The 22647-nt window shown below is 35.5% G+C and overlaps 1 protein-coding gene across 1 annotated transcript in view; it reads right to left on the reverse strand.

Moving 5' to 3' along the window:
• The window catches only part of LOC128208681 (uncharacterized), a 110089-nt gene that overhangs the window by 32147 nt on the left and 55295 nt on the right, over positions 1 to 22647 (reverse strand). Inside the window, exons 23-27 of the mRNA XM_052912229.1 lie at positions 19744 to 19964; positions 18519 to 18785; positions 17546 to 17778; positions 6864 to 7067; positions 2183 to 6078 (exon numbers count right to left, since the gene is read on the reverse strand). Coding sequence (XP_052768189.1) covers positions 2183 to 6078; positions 6864 to 7067; positions 17546 to 17778; positions 18519 to 18785; positions 19744 to 19964 — 4821 coding nt within the window. The remainder of the gene's footprint in view (positions 1 to 2182; positions 6079 to 6863; positions 7068 to 17545; positions 17779 to 18518; positions 18786 to 19743; positions 19965 to 22647) is intronic.

The raw sequence follows: 22647 nt of genomic DNA on the forward strand, positions 1-22647 counted from the left end.
TGTTCTTGATACAAATTCCTTCAAAACTTGAACCATTGTCTTATCTTAACATAGCATTAACGAAAGCTCGAGATTTTCACAGTCAACAGTAGCTTGGTGAACGTCCAAGAGAACTCTAAAAAGCCTCGTAATATATCACTTGTCTATTATTTCCATTGTAGACTGTGATGTTTATTCACGACTTATTTACCAGTATTCAGAATTCTAATCAATAATGAAATTAAACTTGATTGAAATTCAATGTGACTTTCAAATTCCATATTCTCAGCTGCAACACACCCAATATATCATTTGCATATAAAGCGACAGATATCATGTTAATGAACATAAAATTCAATTAAAATATCTTCAATGGCTTATATATTTTGTGAATAAAGTGTAATATATATCCTTATTGTCAATGATTCTGTAATGAAATAATAGAACTACTCTAGCGGAAAAATAATGCGAAAAGAACTGATCTGATAATCTTGGTCCTAAAGGTGCTTGCAGAGTGCTTGATTAGATTAAATAATAACATTATTGTCGACAGAATTATCGACTTAATTTTTATAATTTTCACGCCAAGTTAGTTGCAACATACCTTCGATAAGGAAAAGAACTCCTTATCCAGACAGAGATTCACTGACACGCTATTTTATCCATAATTATAACAACTGTAACAAAATGTCATTGTTCACCATGCCTAAATTCGATAATTGCTTGCAACGATTTTTGTTTCCAATTTAGAAAAAAAAGAATCTTTCAGCATAAGAAAGCAAGTAGCACTGACCCAAATTATAGCAATATGTGAAATAAATCTTTGAAAAGAAATACCAGTTGTTATTACTTGTCATTAGCGATTTCGAATATTGACATACGACAGGAATGATTGTATTCAGCAGAAACCCCATAACCTTGGATCAAAATCTTCACCACGAGCCGCAATGAAGTTTTTGTCAAAACCCAATATTATCTATCTTACTGATTTTAAGTTCGATAAGGAGGCTTTATATTTAACAGCCTCAAATGGAGATATGTATTTCAGTTCAATCTATTGTTGGATTAAACCTGAATCGATCTATTGACATAGTTCAGAGGCATCAATCTACAATATGTTGGATTTTCAACAAAAACATCTTAATATCTTTTTTAACAAAGCAATTTCATTTAACAGCTGAAATGAAGTAATACTTTGAAAACTCGGAATGAATTAATACACCTTTACAAAGAAGACTAAAATTTTTGCAAAAGACATTAAAGTGTTCATCTACTTGAAATTTCGATGATCAGTATTTATATTGTGTAAATAGAATTTTAATGAAGCTTTCATTATTATACCAGATGACATATACAAAACTAGTTTTCAGCATGATAATTCATGTCAAAATTATTCTAATAGGCTATCAGCTTTCATTAAGCTTAAAGAAATATAAATCCACAACTTAGATGATCAATTTTTAATATTGACTATTATATTTGAATGTCATCTTGTTTTTACTTTTGTATTTTAAAAGGACTTTAACTCTTCCCTACAATCAAAGCAAATTTTCATCAGGCATTATCTCCCTTGACCTTAAAATGGCGGCAATCTCATACACTTTCAGGAGCAAAATAATAAAGAAAATGAAAACAAAGCTATTTTCTAAGGATTCATCTTAATATGTCTTAACATTTTATTTATTATTTTGTTGAAATCTTTGTTAAAAAAAAACTAAATTATAAAACTTTTGATAGTTATTTAGAAGTTTAATACTATATTAAAATATTTTTACTTTACAACAGTATGTGCTTTTGATTTTCATTACATTGTATATGCGTGAGGGCAGTGATAACAGTTCAGCAGGAGAAGTAACCTTTACATGAATTTTTATAATAAATGAACAGCAAAGGGAAGTAACTGCATCAGCTTTGATAAAATTGGGTAACATCAGACTCCTAATGACACATGTATAAAGTCAATTTACAAATCCAACAATTTTCTAAGTAACTTTCTTTTGAACTTTTTTTTTGTCTTGATATTAACTGCTTTATGATCATTTATTGAGTTTAAGGCAAAATTATCATTTAAAAACATATTTTCAGCTAAATAGTTTATATATATAAAATATATAATTATAATATTAAATAGCTAAAGAGATTTCAATTAGTTATATCAAACATGTATACAAAATTGTCCCTTGTTTGCAGCTCTACAACTTACTTTGATGGTAATTTCTCCAGGGCTTCTTGCAGCACCTGCAGTTCTTCATGTGGATCAATAAATGAATCATCAGATGCTTGACTTTCACTGAAATCATCTAGGTCATCTAGAAACTCTGTACTGGTTCCTACTGCAACATCACGGGTCTCTGTCAATGGGCTTCTAACTAATTCAGTTGACAGAGAATTTGTTGGTATTTGAAATATTTCCACTGCCTCATCTTTTGTTGTAACTGTTGTTACTTCACTTCCTATGTTAAATTCGCTGGTCTCTTTCAGTGGGCTGCTAACTAATTTAGTTGACAGAGAACTTGTTGGTTTTTGAAATATTTCCACTGCTTCATCTTTTGTTGTAACATTTGTTACTTCACTTCCTATGTTAAAATCGCTGGTCTCTTTCAGTGATCTGCTTGCCAATTCAGTTGACTGAGAACTTGGCTGGATTTTTAAACTTTCCAATAATTCAGACTCTGTTGTAACATTTGTATCTTTGCTGCCAATGTTAACATCATGGGTCTCTATCAGTGTGCTGCTTCCTTCTTCAGTTGACAGGGAACTTGTTGGTATTTGCAATATTTCGACTGCTTCACCTTTTTGTACAATTTTTGTAACTTTGTTTCTAATGTCCACATTGGGGGCCTCTATCAGTGTGCTGCCTTCTTCTTCAATTGACAGCAGACTTGGTCGTATTTGCAATATTTCAACTGCTTCACCTTTTTTTGCCATTTTTGTAACTTCACTTCCCATGTGCACATTTGGGGTCTCTGTAAGTGGGTTGCTTGTTAATTCAGTTGACATTGAACTTGGTGGTATTTGCAATATTTCAACTGCTTCACCTTTTGTTGCAATATTTGTAACTTCGTTTCCCATGTCTATATTGGGAGTCTCTAATTCAGTTGACATTGAACTTGGTGGTATTTGCAATATTTCGACTGCTTCACCTTTTGTTGCAATATTTGTAACTTCGTTTCCCATGTCTATATTGGGGGTCTCTGTAAGTGGGTTGCTTGTTAATTCAGTTGACATTGAACTTGGTGGTATGTGCAATATTTCAACTGCTTCACCTTCTGTTGCACATTTTGTAACTTCATTTCCCCTAACCACATTGGGGGTCTCTTTCAGTGGGCTGCTTACTAATTCAGTTGACTGAGAACTTGGTGGGATTTTACAGCTACCATTTGTTTCAGCCTTTGTTGTTACATTTGTATTATCCAAAAAACAATTTTGCAGGTCAGGGTTTGAGTCATTTTGATTACTTTCAGGTTTATGAATATAACTTGCATCTCTAACAAATTCAATACTGTCATTATATGTCTTTTGGTTATCTCTTACATCATCATTTTCTGTTTCATTAGAATCTTTGACCATATCTTCAGCAATGTTAACAGAGACTCTATTAATAATACTGTTTGGCATCATATTTTCGTGAGAGACATCAAGGACTTCAATATCTTTATCATCATCAACAATCAAGTAACTCTCAGGAGTAAGAGATATGGTTTCTTGCTTGCCTTCATTGTTAATAGGCATTGTCACCATCTCAGCAGCTAATACTTCAGCGACTACATTTGTTTGTTTCTCATTTCTAGCACTTGCAAGTACTTCATTAATGTCATTTACTGAAATTGCATTTTCCTCTGGATCATTTGCATTATGTACTTGTTCAAGTTGTTCTACACCTTCCTTCATGGTTTCTTTTTCACCCAATAAATGAAAACTATTTTGATCAGCATTTTTTGTAAATTGTTCATCACTTTTTGTTAACTCTACCACATTTTCAGCGTTTGTTATACTGGTTTCCCTACCAAGCATATTGTGATTTTCATCTATTATTGTTCTTATTTTTCTATTTTCAATTTCTCCATTATGATGGTCCTTTTCACCAGAGACCAGCTCTGAATATGGTTCATTAATTTCTTTTCTGTTCCCTTGGCTAGATATAGTCAAATTTTCACCTTCCTCCATTTTGTGACCTTTTTCCATTTTACCACCATTATCGGCATATATATCTTTTGGAATATCTACCAAGTCACAGGTACTATGTTCAAGGTCAATATCTTGGACTTCTGAGTTTATTTCACATAGTTCAGTTTCATCAACAATGTCTATGTTCGGAAGAGACACAACAGATAGTTTAGAAATTTCTAAGCCTGAAAATGGCTTGAATTTTTTACCAGTCATGGCAGATGCAGGTCTGGTTTGACACAATTCATGTTCCAATTTAAAGGGAGGATAATCATCCACTGAATCTTCTGACTCTGATTCAGTTCCTTCACTTGCAATATCAATTTGACCGTTAGAAATAATGGACAAATAAGCTGACTTTGAATCCACAGTGTTTAAAGTTTCAGCAGTAATATCATGACAACAAACATCTGATTTTGACAATTTTGAAAGATTAGTAATCCTTTGTCCTTTTAACAAACTAGCTGCACTTTCAGATTTTGACATTACATCAGTATCTGACTTTTCACCTAATGAATCATCTGACATGGACTTATCGACACTAAAGAAATCTGCAGGAAGACTTTGTGTTAGTCTTATATCCCCTTGTTCGTCTAAAGAATCAGCACTGATATCAGAACCAAGGGAATCATCTGAAAAATGACCATCATCCATTGCCTTCTTTGACATCTTTGATTTAATCACAGGTGCATTGGAAACAGCTTCATCTTCATCTGATGCTACAATGTTTTTTCCTAAATTTGAACTCTCAATAACATCTGCTTCTACTTCTAACTCTCTATTTTTATTCAAATTGTTCTCATCTGATGTTTTAACAGTTTCTGTAGTATGGTTTTCACCAATGTCACCACTTTCTATCTGCTGTTCAGAGTCTTCCAAACTTGAAACCATTTCTGATTCATCAAAGGATATAGAGGCACCAAGAAGTGAACTAACATGGCCATCAGTTTTGTTTAGTTCATCAGTGTCCATTTGCTCAGCATAGTCATCAAATGCCTGTGCCATTCCCTGAGAATCTGGAGCAGAATGACACCGGAATTCATCATCATCAAATGTTGCTCTACCTTTCCTCACTCTTTTTTTTACAACATAAGGAACTGTTCCAAAATCTGCGTTTCTTGGAGACATGGGATCATCTATTTCATCAACAGATTCCGGAACACTTGCAAGACTAGTATCACTTGTCATCTGTCTAATAGGAGATGCACCAAGTCTACCTAGACCTAACACATTAAACCTGTCTGGAGATTTTGTACCTGATTTTCTTGCCTGAGATTGAGATGGTGATTGAGATGGCGATTTGTTATCATTTTTACCAGTACCTCTGCCTAAAGGTTTTTGATTTTTGTCTTTTTCACTACTCTTTTGGTCAACGCTAGATTTTTTACCTGTAGAAGTATCCGTAATGGGGGCACTTCCGGATCTTTTCTTTGGTTGTATTTCTTTAGCTGGTGACTGGTTCATTCTTTTACTTGTAACTCTTTGAGGAGACTCACTCTTTGCTCTTATATTGTCTCTGAATGCTTTCAATGGACCTTCTCTTGATTTTGGCTCACCCTTATCTCTGGATAGCTTTGTTCTTGGAACAGGAAGAGGTTCCTTTTCCTTAGCTTTAGGAACATATTTAAACTTAGGCTCAGGCGGCCTATATAGTCTGCTTGTTACTTCCTTAGCTTTTGATGACATTTTCAAGTCTTTTTCTATGTCCTGTGCCATTTCATTGTCATGTGATAGTTCTTTGTCTTGAGTTTTTTCTCTGCTTTTGTCATGAGAAATCTTTCCATCTCTGGTCTTTTTAACACCCCTATTATCACTCTGAGTTCTTTCTTCTTTGTTAAAGTCACTCAGTGAACTCTCATGAGATTCTGCACTAGATGACCTTTGAATTTGCCTTGACCTGGGGGAAAATGGAGGCCCCTCAAGATCACCACCCTGAAATTAAGCATTGTATAAGTTAAGGAATATTTCACATCATTCTTTCACCACAAACTCATTTTATCTGTATTCTATTTAGTTTATGCGAAAAACATGATTTTGGGCCGAATCCAGAACAATCACTCTCACTCACACTCAATGAGTTAATCCTCTGTAATCACATAAGGGTCGAGATATTTTCGAGTGAAAGGTATATCCATATTCACAGATGTAAGTGAGACTCAAGTGTTTTACGTGAGTGGAACATTTGTGAGTGCTCGGACATTTGTGAGTGCTCGGACATTTGTGAGTAATCGGCTAGGCCACTTGAACCACCCTTGAGGATTGATTGTGAATACGAATTGAATGAGTGTGAGTGGCGGCCTAAATATTCATTTTCTATTAACCAATTGTTTAAAAAATTTACATTCAGAATAATAATTATTTGCCATATCTAACAATAAGGTACTCAAATCTCAAATAAACATATGTTTACAATGTATAACACCACCATGGTCAAACAGATAATCTGATATGATCAAGAAAACATACATGTATATGTACTGTATTGGTCACTTGATGAAGTAGAGTGTTAGCGAGGCATGTGAATACGATTAGATTACTTGAGTGTCACTCCCCTTATACCACTCAAGTGATCACTTGAGTGTCCCTTACAGGACTGTGGTTGGAGTGTGAGTAAGAGTGGATGTTCTGCATTCGGCCCTATAACTGAATTTATGAGTTTCAACACTTAATATAGTTGATGTAGTAATAATTACAAGACAAAACAAAAGAGTACCCACCTGAATATCATGCATACTGGTAGTCTTCTGTGGAGCGAGCCTCAGGGCCGGGTGTTGTAAGTTGGGGTCGAGGAGGGTCATCTCACTTGTCGCGGAGCGGAGGGGGTGGGGCACGTCAGTCTGTACGGATATCAATTCCTCATTCTCCTGGATGTAAACCTCTAGTTGAACCTCTTTGCGATGAAGGTCACGGACATGCTCTGACTGGAAGGAAATATGAAGTAATATCTTAAACCTATGGCAAAAATAGAACAGATTCTTTATTCTGTAAATTGAAGTAATATCAATGTCTGTTGTCATTTTTTTCTGTCCTTTTGTAGTTCTTAAACAAAATTAGTATTAGTATGCTAGTAGTGCATTGTCAGGGATTATTGAAAATTGGATTAATCTTATTGAAGCTCCTTATCAACATAATTTATACACAACAGTGTCTTTCATCTGTTCTTTCATAATAATCTGATAAAAAACAAGTTCTGACAAAAATAAAGATTTTGAAATGCAAATAATATGCATTCATAAATTATACCCTCATTATTCATAATGACTTTTATGACATTTTATGTGGGCACTATACAAGGACAAAACACAAACTAATACATGCATGCACCCAACAGTGCAATGTCATCTAAAACCATCAGAACCTCTAACCTTTTTCTCTTGCTGTGATATGAAAAATAAATGCTTTTTGAATTGAATTTGGATTTGATTGACACACTCAGAAAATATGATGCTAAAAAAGTTACATATGACAAGATATTGCAGACTGTCTCAGTGATTTAACCCCATGTATAAAAGTTATGTACAATATCATAAATCTAAAACTTTCTAATGAAAAGTAAAAGCTCAGTAAACATTACATATAGGACATCCCTCATACAACAAGAGATGTTTGTCAAACATTATGCCCCCCCCCCCCCCTGAGCGCCATGTTGTCAGGATTATATGGACAATTGAATGCAATATGCATGGACCGAAATGACAGCCGATTTGTTACTGTTTTAAGATTATGACCATTAAAGTGTGAGGATAAAGTGTGTTATGACCGTCATGACCTTTGACTCTATGAACTCAAAATCCAGAGTCATTAGCTGGTCACCAGAAACCTAAATGTCAAGTTTGAGGGCCATGGGTGCAGGCATTGTCAAGTTATCAAAAGACAAGTTTTTTTCGTTCAAGGTCACTGTGACCTTGACCTTTGACCCGATGACCCCTTAAATCATAAGGGGTCATCTACAAGTCAGATGCAACTCCAAGTTGAGTTTGAAGGCCATGGGTTCAGGCATTGTTGAGTTATCACTCGGACAACCTTTTACCATTAAAGATCACTGTGACCTTGACCTTTGGCTCTATGAATCCTAAAATCAATAAGGGTGATCTACTGGTCAGGCTTAACATCCATGTCAAGTTTAATGATCATAGGTTCAGGCATTGTCGAGATATCATTGGGGGAAGATTTGTTAATTTTTTTGCATTAAAGGTAACTGTGACATTGACCTTGGCCGGATGACCCCCAAAGTCGATAGGGGTCATCTACTTGGCAGGCCCAACCTTCATGTCAAGTTTGATGACCATAGGTCCAAAAATTGTCGAGTTTGCTTTCAAGGTCACTGTGACCTTGACCTTTGACCCCTAAAATCAATAGGGGTCATCTACTGGTCAGGCCCAACCTCCATGTCAAGTTTGAGGGCCATGGGTGCAGGCATTGTTGAGTTATCACTTGGACAACCTTTTATCATTCAAGGTCACTGTGACCTTGACCTTTGGCCCAATGACCCCTAAAATTAATAGGGACAATCTTCTGGCCAGGCTCAACCTCCAAATCAAGTTTGAGGGCCATGGGTGCAGCCATTGTCAAGTTATCACTTGGATAACCTTTTACCATTCCAGGTCACTGTGACCTTGACCTTTGGCCCAATGACCCCTTAAATCAATAGGGACCATCTTCTGGCCAGGCCTAACCTCCAAGTCAAGTTTGAGGGCCATGGGTGCAGGCATTGTCGAGTTATCACTCGGACAACCTTTTACCATTCCAGGTCACTGTGACCTTGACCTTTGGCCAGATGACCCCCAAAAACCATAGGGGTCATCTCCTGGTCAGGCCAATTCTCCAAGTCAAGTTTGAGGGCCATGGGTGCACGCATTGTTGAGTTATCAATCGGACAACCTTTTACCATTCAAGGTCACTGTGACCTTGACCTTTGGCCCAATGACCCCCAAAAACAATAGGGGTCATCTACTGGTCAGGCCCAACCTCCAAGTCAAGTTTGAGGGCCATGGGTGCAGGCATTGTTGAGTTATCACTCGAACAACCTTTTACCATTCAAGGTCACTGTGACCTTGACCTTTGACCCATTGAGCCCAAAAAACACTAGGGGTCAGCTACTGGTCACGCCCAACCTCCAAGTCAAGTTTGAGGGCCATGGGTGCAGGCATTGTCACGTTATCACTCGGACAACCTTTTACCATTCAAGGTCACTGTGACCTTGACCTGTGGCCTGATGACCCCCAAAAACAATAGGGGTCATCTACTGGTCAGGCCCAACCTCCATGTCAAGTTTGAGGGCCATGGTTGCAGGCATTGTTGAGTTATCACTCGGACAAGCTTTAAATTATTTTAACATTAAAGGTCACTGTGACCTTGACCTTTGACCCAATGACCCCCAAAATCAATAGGGGTCATCTACTGGTCATGCCCAACCTTCATGTGAAGATTGATGACCATACGTCTAGGAATTGTTGAGTTATCACTCGGACAAGCTTTGGTCTACCGACGGACCGACCAACCGACCGACCGACATACCGACATGCCTGTGCAAAGCAATATACCCCTCTTCTTCGAAGGGGGGCATAAAAATGTGCTTTTACAATTTCACTTTTGGCTACAATAGTATTTCAGTCTGAAATTGTTCATTTTTTAGTTTCGTTCTAAAATGCCAAGTCAGTAAAAAAAATGTAACACAAAGTGTTTGTCATACCACATCTCCAATACAAGGGGACATACTTGAGGGCCATAGGCATGGTAACTTCCATGCTAACGGTCTGTATTTAAATTGACCGCTATAGTTTCATTACCATAAAGAGATGTCAAATTCGACCATCTGTTTCTTATGTAAACAATTATAGGTCACAATTTGATACAAAGATCCATTACCATTAACCTAAAAGTTGCCACTGTTTATCCGCAAAAGCCATTTAATTCCTTCCAAATTAATACCCCTGCCCCCCCCCCCCCCCCCCCCCTGAAAAAACAAATCATTTAACATGGAGATAAAATAGTGGTCATGAGCAGGAACCTTTACTCTTGTCAATTACACTTGTTATAGTGTAAGACCCACGTTTTGAGACCAAAACATTATGTATTAGTCTAAACTTTTTACAACGTTTGTGAAACAAGCTATTGCAACATCGTTGTCACAATATTGTGCGAAAGTGTTGTCTTGTGTTGTGGGGGAAATCAGAGAAACCTAGAAGCCGGGAATCGAAACTGTGTCGCCTTGGTGACAAGCGAGCGCACTACCATTGTGTTAACCAGACAACCGCTATATCTTTTTATAGAATGTTTTTTTTTTGGGGGGGGGGGGGACAGGGGGTGGTGTGTCAACAGTCTGGTTATTATATTCAAAGCAAATAGTGCCTATTGAGTATCTTTATCAGGTCATTTAATATGCAGTCAGAAGTGAAGTTGTTGCACTATTTCTTTTTTGGTAATTAAAAAGTACATTTCCTGCTCTAATCTTCACCAAAATTCTATTTTAATATTATCTATATGAGAATATAATTCTAACAGAGTAAACAAGAATTGAAGGAATTCTAGAGGTGTAAATGGGTAAAATGAATCGATAAGTTACTTTAACTACGAAAGTATTTTTCATGAGACCAGGGCCTGGAATTAAGCCAAGTTTATAACAAACAATGTTCAAATATAAAAAAACCCACAAAATTCATTGGGGGAATTCCCATTGTAAACCAGAGGAGTATAATACCTCCAAACTTAAACTATAATTTGAATAGCAGATTTGAAATATGATCTATTTTAACATTTATCTTTCGACAATCTTGATTTTCAACACAAGCAGCTCATAATTTTGAATCAGAAAGGAAGTTTAATCAACGCTTGGAATACGAAAGTAAAAATTCATTCACTAGAAGAGATATCAATACAATATACAAATTAAATAAGTTGTAACCACAAACAACTTGTTTTTATAAAGCTCATTTTACTATGGATAGTGATAGGGAGAGTGAGAGACTGTTTTCACTGCGGCTCTCCCGGGTGATGGGGGATATTGGAGTCAGCAGATGGATGATAAGAAGGAGGAGGAGAACACACTTCAGTATGGAGACTTTGTTTAATACTTTTAACTTGTTGAGAGATTTTAATATAACTATGTACATATTTGGTAGTCAGAGTGAAGGCACCACAACACCTGGGATGGAATCTGACACTGACTACTTGCTTTGTGATAACAGAGAACATGTGGCTCTTAACTTGGCAACCTGGCAGTATGGAAAGCCAAATCTTCTGGTGTTAAAGAATGAGCTCACTCCTCCTCAACACTGCTACTTACAGAGACTGAGAGATGACTGCCCACTGCCAGCAGTACATGCAGAAGGTCCTGATGATGTGCTAGATAGAGAGGGTCGAGTTTTATTGGCTAATACAAGGGTTCAGTATCAGGATATTATACCTAGTTTAAGTGAGTCTGGTGAACTAATCCAACATGGCCCATCAATGTCTTATTCTGAAATGCTTGACAGTGTCGATGCATACCATTGTAACCAGCTGCCAGAGGAATGCCAGTTCATGTTCCACAGACCACGCCCTGGACACTGGCCAAGACCTGACACACTAGCCAGGGCCAGGGAGGTTGGAGTCTTCCTAGTGCCACAGGGATACACTGAGAGCCCTTCTAAACAATCAATGTGTAGATCCAAAGCATTCATGATTCCTTCAAAGTTAACCAGTTACCCTTATTCAAAATGGCAGTGGAGGTTTTCAACTTCATTGATGGAACGATTTCTAATGTTTGATTTTAGTCCTATTCAAGTGAAAACATACACACTGGTCAAAATAATTAGAAAAACTTTATTCAAGCCTGTGTTTGGGGACAGATTTAGCACTTTTCATATTAAAACTGCAATGATGTTTACAATCGAAAACTATCCAGCTGAGATATGGAGGGAAGACAATATTGTGAAATGTGTGTGTCTACTTTTGAAAACACTAAAACGATGGGTTAAACAGAAACACTGTCCTCACTTTACAATCTCTGGAGTCAATCTGTTTGTGGGAAAGTTGAACTTCTGGGAGCTTCCAAAACTGTGCAGCATTATTTCACATCTCATCAACACAAAACTGCAGTGTTTGTTTTATACTCGTATGGACAATATTGGTTTGAGATTGCTACAGAGCTCTGGTCTTGAAAATATATCATATGAGAATGTTAGTACAAGAACCGAGATCTGTATGGTTGTTCAACAGAAACTACTTTTGACAGAACTTCTTCACTTTACACCAACTATGACCGATTTAATAACTGATAAGTCAGTTGATGACATTGAAAGCCACTTGTTTATTCTACATAGTATGTTAGACTCCCCAAAAGACCTTGAACAGGAAGTAGTTTCTTGGCTGACCCCATTCCTATGCAGCACCCTTGCTTCAATCCTGGCTTCAAGGTGCATCTATCTGGGACAACCAATCACACTGGATATTTTTACCTGGTATCAGCTGTCATTTGACTCTGACCTTATGTCCAGTAGGCTGAAGTTTGCTTCCATGTTGTACTGCAGCCGGCAGTATGAGGAAGCTGCTGAAGTACTGACTTACTGTGAAGGACTGCTGGGACCAGAAGTGTGGCAGTGCTGTGGACATAAGGGAAGGAGATTCCAGATACCAAGCACTGAGTTTGGAAACAAGTCGATATTCAACTCAAACACAAAGATGCAGAAGAAATACACAATGATGTGTATAACCTTCATAAAGGAAGAAATAAACTGTATTCCACAACATCTTGCATTTGAAATGCTGAGAAGTATAGAAGGTGAAGACAGATTACCTAGTGACAAGTGGAAGAACAATGTGGTCATTGACTGTGTCCCATTCCTTTATTACTTACAGCATCTCACATACTGGGAGCTACACCAACCCATGAGAGAACAAGCAGCCCTTCATAATCTGCATGAGTATACAATGGGACCACCACATGGCCACATTGACACAGCCCACAATATGCTGGGCCACTGCTATGAACTTCAGAACAGGCTGGACCTGGCGTGGATGTGCTACAACAGATCAATGGGAATCTATGATACAGACAATGTTTCCATTTGGCATGCAGCCAGAATACTTCATCAGTTTTTACAAAGTTGATATAAACATTGATTGAGGTTTTTGATCTGAGCTTCCAAACAGATGGGACCTGGCTTGTATGTGCTACAACAGATCATTTTGAATTTATGACAGATCCCATCTGGCATGTAGCCAGGATACTTCATCAGTTTTTACAAAGCTGATATCCACATTGAAACAGCCTAAACATGATGGGTCACTGATATGAACTTCAGAACAGACAGGACCTGGTCAGGATGTGCTACAACAGATGATTTTGAATTCATGACAGAGTCAATGTCTCCATCTGGGAAGTAGTGAGGACATCAGTTTTATGTGTATTAAAAGACTAAATGCTTATTTTCAATTTCATGTCTCATATTCCTTTTAACCACACACATACATATACATGTAAATCGAATTTTGTATATAATTATGTGTTTTTTATGATGTATATGGAAATCTTAGTGTGTATATAGTTATGTGTTTTTATGATGTATATGAAAATCTTAGTGTGTATATAATTATGTGTTTTTATTATGTATATGGAAATCTTAGTGTGTATATAGTTATGTGTTTTTATTATGTATATGAAAATCTTAGTGTGTATATAATTATGTTTTTTATTCTATGTAAGAAAGAAGAATAAAAAGTGAAAGATACAAAACTTTGCTGAATATTGTTTGCTTAAATCTAAGGAAAGGAATGCTAACTTGGAAATAATTATCTTCCTTGTGGGTAGGTCTTTATGCATGAAGGCAGATGGGGTTAAAATTCTAAACCCATCTTCATCCATAGAGTGAGGAGTTCATATAGTTTATTTAGTGTAACCAATTCTAGCGCAACTTCAAATTAAAACAAGACGCCAACGCCATATTAAAGCCGGATTTTTATTTGACGATGAAATTTTGCAAACAGAGGATTTGAGAGAGTGACCTAGTATTTTTAGTTTTTGATCTGAGGTGACCCATATTCACAAATGTTTAAGACAACAAGTAAACAAATATTCTGAGCAAGTTTCATAAAGATTTGACAAAAATTAATGAATTTTTATGGCAGTGGAATTCTTTCTCCTAAGGCAGTAACTCTGTAATTAGCTGAAATAGAATTGCAATTCCTATACACTGCACTCCCTCTCATTATGATCTATCACTGTATGAAGTTTTATTAAATTCCATCCAATAGTTTTCAAGTTATGCTCCGGACAAAAAAAGGAAAAAGGGAAATAACTCTGTAATTGGCTGAAAAAGAATTGCAGTTCCTGTACATTACACTTCCTCTCATTATGATCTATCACTGTATGAAGATTTATTAAATTCCATCCAATAGTTTTCAAGTTATGCTCCGGACATGAAAAAACAAACAAAGGGCAGTAACTCTATAATTAGCTGAAATAGAATTGTGGTTCCTGTACACTGCACTCCCTCTCATTATGATCTATCACTGTATGAAGTTTTATTAAATTCCATCTAATATTTTTAAGTTATGCTCCGGACAAGAAAAAGTAACAAAGGGCACTAACTATGTAATAAGCTGAAATAGAATTGCAGTTCCTTTACACTGCACTCCCTCTTATTATGATCTATCACTTTATGAAGTTTTATTAAATCCCATCCAATAGTTTTTAAGTTATGCTGCGTACAAGAAAAAGTAACACAGAGCAGTAACTCTGTAATAAGCTGAAATAGAGTTATGGTTCTTGTGCACTTCACTTCCTCTCATTATGATCTATCACTGTAAGAAGTTTTATTAAATTCCATCTTATAGTTTTCAAGTTATGCTCCAGACAAGAAAAAGTAACAAAGGGCACTAACTATGTAATAAGCTGAAATAGAATTGTGGTTCCTGTACACTACACTCCCTCTCATTATGATCTATCACTGTATTAAGTTTTATTAAATCCCATCCAATAATTTTTAAGTTATGCTCCGGACAAGAAATAAGTAACAAAGGGCAGTAACTCTATGATAAGCTGAAATAGAGTTATGGTTCTTGTGCACTTCAATTCCTCTCATTGTGCTTTACCATTGTATGAAGTTTTAATAAATTCCATCAAGTAGTTTGCAAGTTAATGTCTGGAAAAAAAATTGACAGCAAAAAAACAAATAACTCAGTAATTAGTTTAGGTAGAGTTATGGTTCTTGAACACTGTACTTCCTCTCACTGTGCTTTACCATTGTATGAAGTTCCAATGAATTCCATCCAGTACTTTTCAAGTTATACTCCGGACAAAAAAAGTAACAAAGGGCAATAACTCAGTAATAAGCAAGAATAGAGTTATGGTTATTGTACACTGCACTTCCTCTCATTATGCTCTACCATTGTATGAAGTTTGATTATCATTGGATAAAAACTCTTGATTTTATTACATAAAATGAAAACTTTAACGCAAAATTGTTAACGCCCGTAGGCCCGCCCGCCCGGTTTTCGCCATTCTATAACACGTAATTTTTTTATGAAAAATCCGGCTAATCAGTATTCTCGTGTTACATTACAGTATTCAATGCATTCACACTACAAAGCCACTTACATTATTTTCCTACATTCATAGATATGCAGACAGGAAAATATCTCACACACAACAAAGGCTTTCAAAACCATATCTTAACATTTACATCCTTAAACTATTGAATACAAAATTTACATTTCACAAAAACTGCACATAAAATATAACAACCTGCAATGTGTCTGATAGCCATGAAAACAACAGGGACAAGATCTGGCCCCAATATCACGAAAATACTTAAGTCAAATCTCAAACTCAGTCTCAACACATTTTACCATATAGCATCAACATTTATTAAAAACACATATGTTTTTTTTTACAGTTTTATAAGCACATTCTATCATAGAATATGCTGATAAAAGCCTTTGGTCGAATTCCAAGGGAAATATATTCTACAGCCAAAAATGTATTTGAGTACAATTATGTAATTTCTTTATAAAATGCTCTAGTGTATTTTTGCTCTAGAATGAGTTTTCTTTGAAATCTTGACAAAGTCTTTTTATCAACACATTCTATAAGAAAATATGCATCTTAAAAGTATAGAACATGCAAGATTTTGAAGAATATTATGCTTTTATATGGTGAAATGAGTTGAGACTTAGTTTGAGATTTGACTTAAGTATTTTCGTGATATTGGAGCCTGTAGTCAATGGCGATGGCAACGAGTACCTGAGTACTACATCAACTGTCTGAGTGCCCGGGTACTATTTCACTACTCGAAAATTCCAAAAATAAGAAGTATGAGATTCACCAAATGCACAATAAATAGATGACATACAGACAATCTAACAGTACTGGTCCAGTGGCAACAAGACAATGGACAGTTCCTCTAATCCCACACACAAACATACAAACCCCAGAAACATACCACACACAAACATACAAACCCCAGAAACAGACCATACACAATCTTACAAACACTACAAATGAACCACACACAAATGCTACATACAGACCATGCACAAACAAACATCACAAAGATACCATACCCAAACATACAAACACCACAAACAGTCCACACACACATAAACATACATTCGCACAGGCAAATAATGAAAAAAATAACATTTTACAATTTGATTTCGGAAAAACAAATTCTTATTTTTCACAAGGTTAATCTCAAATTTTCAATATAGCATTTTAAACTGATTTTCAAGGGCCAATAAATATAATACGTAGTGAATTGGGTCAACGAAAATGCTATCATCCATGAATTAAAGAAAAATATTCATTAATGCAATATGTGCACCAAGAATCATCGTTCTATGTCTAAAACTGTGAGAGTAGCCAAAATGGACAAGGGTAAAAAAGAATTCAAGGGCACACAACTCTATGACAAAATGGTGGCACACCACAAAATATATGCCAGGCACTACTTCACTACTTGAATACTTATGGGAAAACTTCTTTCAATTACTGGTGTCACAGGTTCAGAAAAGAAAGCAGCCAGTCTGGGGACCAAACCGGGGACCCCCCACTTACAGGCCTGGATTATCACCTTACATTCTCTCTGACCAGTGTGCAAGTCGGTACGTTTACATTCTCTCTGCAAACTGGAAGTTTGTCCTTAAATTTCATGACACCAGTACTAGTGCTAATAGTGAACAATTTAACACTGAGAGCATGTTATGATATTGCCAAACATGCAGTGCTGTCATAGTACCAGGTCAGAAAAGGGAACAGTCAGTCCAGGTCTAGAACCTTTAACCCCTTCTTACAAGTCAAGTGATCAAACCACTTAGTCAACTTGCCCCGATAAATCACATACTTCCTGACCTATGCGAGAAAGTACCAGCACACCGGGAAATATCTACATACATTATCCTACTTATGGAACTATTTTACCTGAGTAGTTATATCCTGCAGATGTGCTTTGTCAAGTTCTTTGTATTCTTCCTCCATTTCCTGTATCTTCCTGATTCTAGCCTGGATTTGCTGCTGCGTCTGACCATAGCTGTCTTCTATGTCCTCCTGTTGAAATGCGAGACTCTCTTCTGTCTCACGATACGACATTCTTCGGGAAAATTCCTCCTGATCAAGTTCAGCAAGCTGTTCTTTAGTTGACATCTTTCTGCCCTCTGCAGAATAAATAACATGGAAACAAACTAAATAAATACATGTATTATAATTAATTAACGAGATCAGAAATTGTATTAGATTTAAAGGTTATATTGTAATTAATAATGTTTTATCCATTCTTTTTACATTATTATTGCAGTAAATAGAATCAAGCAATAATTATTGGCAGCATATATATGTATGTGTATACAGAGGAGTGTCAAAAAACATTTTTCTTGAGTTTAAAGCTGCACTCTCACAAATTGACAGTTTTGACATTTTTTAAATCGTTAATTAAGCATCAATTTTTTTTTTGTCTCAGAATCAGTTGGTTTGGCATCAGTGCCTTCAATTCAATCATATAAGATAACTCAAAACAGAACAGATCTCAGTTGTTCAAAAAACGGCCAAAAAAATCAATTTTCTTAAAAGTGTGAGTAACAATTTTAGCTATAAATCTATTTTTGATCATAAATCTGAAAAACAGATCTAATATTAAGTCTGTCTCCTTATATCACTGTTTTCCTGACTTTTACGCAAAAGTTTGCTCATTCCAAGACAAAAAATAAAAAAAAGTTGTCAAAGCACAGTTCAGCTGTGAGAGTGCAGCTTTTAATAATAGGAAAAGTTGGTTACTTTTACTTAGGTCATGAACTTATTTCTGCAATATTGGATTTGATGGCTTGCATATAGGCATTCATATTGCTAGTATTAATTTGACTTATATAAAAAATACACTTTAAATTATAGAAGACATTACCTCTGAATACTGTCACATCTTTGGCCAAAATCAGCCCATCTTCTTCATCTACCCCTGGGTTAGGCCCCACCCCCACCCCCACCCCCATTTCCTTGTGACCACTGCTTAGCCCATCATCTGACCCCACACACATTGTGGCTGTGCACAAGGGATCTGTTTGTATTGATATCGACCCCTGGGACCCCTGTTGTTGTTGTTGTAGTTGTTGTTGTTCTAGTTTTTGCTGTTCACGAAGTTTCTGACGCTCCCCATCTAAATGTTTCTGAACTGAAAGACAGAGCCAAACATTCAGATACAGACTGCATTTGAACTGAACAAAAAGCAGAAATAGGTCCTATTACGATTATTATTAAGACACTATTAAATAGCATACGGGAAATTTGAGTCTTCTGTGATCGACAATATACTGACAATGCCTACTTTGTTACATGTTTTACAGGTCATGGGATTTGTAAGATGATTTAAGTTTCTCTTAAATCTGAAAATTACTACAGGGGTATTTCTGCTTGTTTCAGTTTCCTCGTAATGACATTCAAAACATCTCATCTTCAAAATTGAGGCCACAACAATTTTATCATTTGTTTTACGATTTTTTTCCAGTGAGCAAGCAAAAACATTTTTTTTTAATTTTCAGCAAATCAGTGGCGAAAACACAAAGCAAAAAAAAAAATATTTTTTTTTATATTTTTAACCAAACATATATAAAAAAAAGGTTCTCAATTATAAATGAAAGGTTTTGATTGTATTACATAAATATCGCTCTCAATATGGCAATCAGATCCAGTGCTTCACAATTAAGTTTCATTGCCACTGCAACTTAAACACACATATATTGTAAAGACAGCATTCGAGGTGAGTAACTGAGTAACACGCATTTATTTAAATACCAAAAAGAACATTTATTGTATTTATGCCCTTCTTAAGCCAAGCCTACTATCACAATAAGCAAAATTAGATAGTTTACGGTTGCCGGACCAGATTTTGTCCGGACACAAGGAAATATATTCTCTAAAAGTTTGCTGATTAAGAATGTATAGCATGAAAAAACCTTCAATAAAAATTCGAAGTAGACTTTACAGGATTAAATTTTAGGTAAAGAAACTATGAAAATAGGGGAGATTCAGACGTAAACATGCAGCCAATGAACATTGGGAAATTAATAAATAAAGCGTTTACCAAATTTTGAAAAAATGACATGTATAATGCAAGTACATTTTTAACTTACAAGCCTCCCTCTCCTTTGCCAGACTTTCCCGTGCGAGCTGCAACTCTTCCTCTGCTTTTTCACGTGCACGCTCATTTTCCTCCACAAGTCGTGCAAGCTGATGTTTCTGGTCCTCGATATCGGCGCGATGCTGCTCATGTGCTGCGTACATTTCCTCTTCCCGAAGTTGACGCGCCTCTTCTGCACGCTCGTGCTCACTTTTAAGTTGTTCAAGTTCCGTCCTGAAATTGAAATTAATATTTACTTAAAACAAATGACATTTTCACAATAATTAATATATATTCCGATAGTTATAAAGAATAGAGATTATTATTTGATTTTCAGTGATTAAAATAGATTTATCCATGAAAAAAGAACAACTTATGCTAATGTCTTGCTTATATTCACGTGAAGTCTTGCTTATATTCATGTGAAGTCTTGCTTATATTCATGTGAAGTCTTGCTTATATTCATGTGAAGTCTTGCTTATATTCATGTGAAGTCTTGCTTATATTCACGTGAAGTCTTCCTTATATTCACGTGAAGTCTTGCTTATATTCACGTGAAGTCTTGCTTATATTCATGCGACTGTGAGTCAAAATGACTTATTTTTATGTTATAATATTTATGTGAAAATATTGCTTATATTCAAGTGAAGTCTTGCTTATATTCACGTGAAGTCTTGCTTATATTCATGTGAAGTCTTGCTTATATTCATGTGAAGTCTTGCTTATATTCATGTGAAGTCTTGCTTATATTCATGTGAAGTCTTGCTTATATTCATGTGAAGTCTTGCTTATATTCACGTGAAGTCTTCCTTATATTCACGTGAAGTCTTGCTTATATTCACGTGAAGTCTTGCTTATATTCATGCGACTGTGAGTCAAAATGACTTATTTTTATGTTATAATATTTATGTGAAAATATTGCTTATATTCAAGTGAAGTCTTGCTTATATTCATGTGACTGTGAGTCAAAATGACTTATTTTTATGCTATAATATTTATGTGAAAATATTGCTTATATTCATTTGATAGTCTTAGTTATATTCATGCGACTGTGAGACAAAATTACTTATATTTAAGCTTTAATATTTATGCAATACTAGTGTCTTGCTTATATTTATGTGAAGTCTTACTTATACTTTTGCAACTATTAGTCTAAATTACTTATAATTATGCTATAATATGTATGCAATACTAGTGTCTTGCTTATATTCATGTGACTGTGAGTCAAAATTTCTTAGATTTATGCTATGATATTAATGCGATAGTCTTGCTTTTATTCTTGTATATTCATGTGAGAGTCTTGCTTATATTTATGGTTTAATGTTTAAGGGACAGTCTGACATTTATTCATGTGACAGTCTTGCTTTCATTCATGTGCCAGTCTTGCTTTTATTCATTTGAGAGTCTTGTTTTCATTCATGTGCCAGTCTTGCTTTTATTTATGTGACAGCCTTGCTTATATTCATGTGACAGTCTTGCTTTTATTCATGTGACAGTCTTGCATATATTCATGTGACAGTCTTGCTTTTATTCATGTGACAGTCTTGCTTATATTGATGCGATAGCCTTGCTTATATTTATGCTATAATACTTATGCTATAGACTTGCTTTAATTTAAGCGACTGTGAGTGAGTGTTGCCTAAATTTATGTGAAAGTTTTGCTTTTTATTTATGAGACAGTCTTGCTTGTCTTCATGTGACCATCTATCTTTGATTTATGCGACATGCTTATGTTTATGCTAGCTTGGCTTCATTTGAACGCCAATAATTTCTTTTTCATTATGAAATACATAATTTGTCTATGCTCCTGGAACAAGCCAATACACTAACACAAGAATTGAATTCGTCCAATGCTCCAATTTGGAATTCAGCTTAGAAAACATCCACAAAAATATATTTTTACTGATAAATAGGTCCTTCCACAGCAAGTGATCGTTAAGACACCAGAAAAATATGCCTGGATCTCTGGTTTAATCGATGACCAAGATTGGTTTTTCCTGGCAATACTTTACTCTTTAAAGGTATATAGCCTCTCTGTACTGAAAGCTGTTTCTATTATTTCCAACAAGATTGACAGTCCAATTACATAGAATCACAATACAAAATGCAAAAGACATCTTGTATAGAATATTTATCCAATAAAAAATATCAACAAATGACATTTTTATATTGAATTTTTAAATAACTGCAATGTATATAGATGCTAAACACTTTACATTTCTCATTGTCAATTTTTCAGTAAAAGCTGTTGCAGCAATGTACAGCCACAGCAACAACAACAACAAAGCCAATGGTGACACTAAGTAAACAATTATTGACTTGCTTGATAAAATAAGCTAAATTCATGTCAAATCAAGTCACAATACTTCAGGAAATCACTTTTTAGTCCACATGCAAGTATTTCACATCAATAGGATTTCTAATCTTATCAAATTCTGTTTCATTAAGGTTTTATTTCGACACCAATCACAAAACTTTTCACAGGCGTTTGATAAATTTGAATTAACAGATACCTTTCAATCTTTTACAATGTTATAACAGTCGTTCTGTCAAAGAGCCAATTATAGAATCCTGTTTGCATAAACAAGAAGAGCTAATTGTATACATTCTCTTTTCTCATTTCAATTTTTTTTTAACTGAATTAAAAAAAGACAAAAGATGAACAATAATGTTTTTAATCAAAATCAATAAAGAAATATCCCATGTACCATAGACTGATATACAAGCAGGGTTGTAGCTTGACCAGAATTGACGTGAAGGGTTGGCTGGCTAGTGGGAGGGAGGGGGGGGGCGTTCATTGGCTTGCTCAAACATGAATTTTTTAAATGTGGGATGCTTTCTACAATATCTTGGTTAAAAAATACACTAAAAAACCCTAAAAAATGGATTCCTTTTTCATAAATATCATTCAATTACG

The sequence above is a fragment of the Mya arenaria genome, chromosome 11 (genome assembly GCF_026914265.1).
Source record: "Mya arenaria isolate MELC-2E11 chromosome 11, ASM2691426v1".
NCBI lineage: Eukaryota > Metazoa > Mollusca > Bivalvia > Myida > Myidae > Mya > Mya arenaria.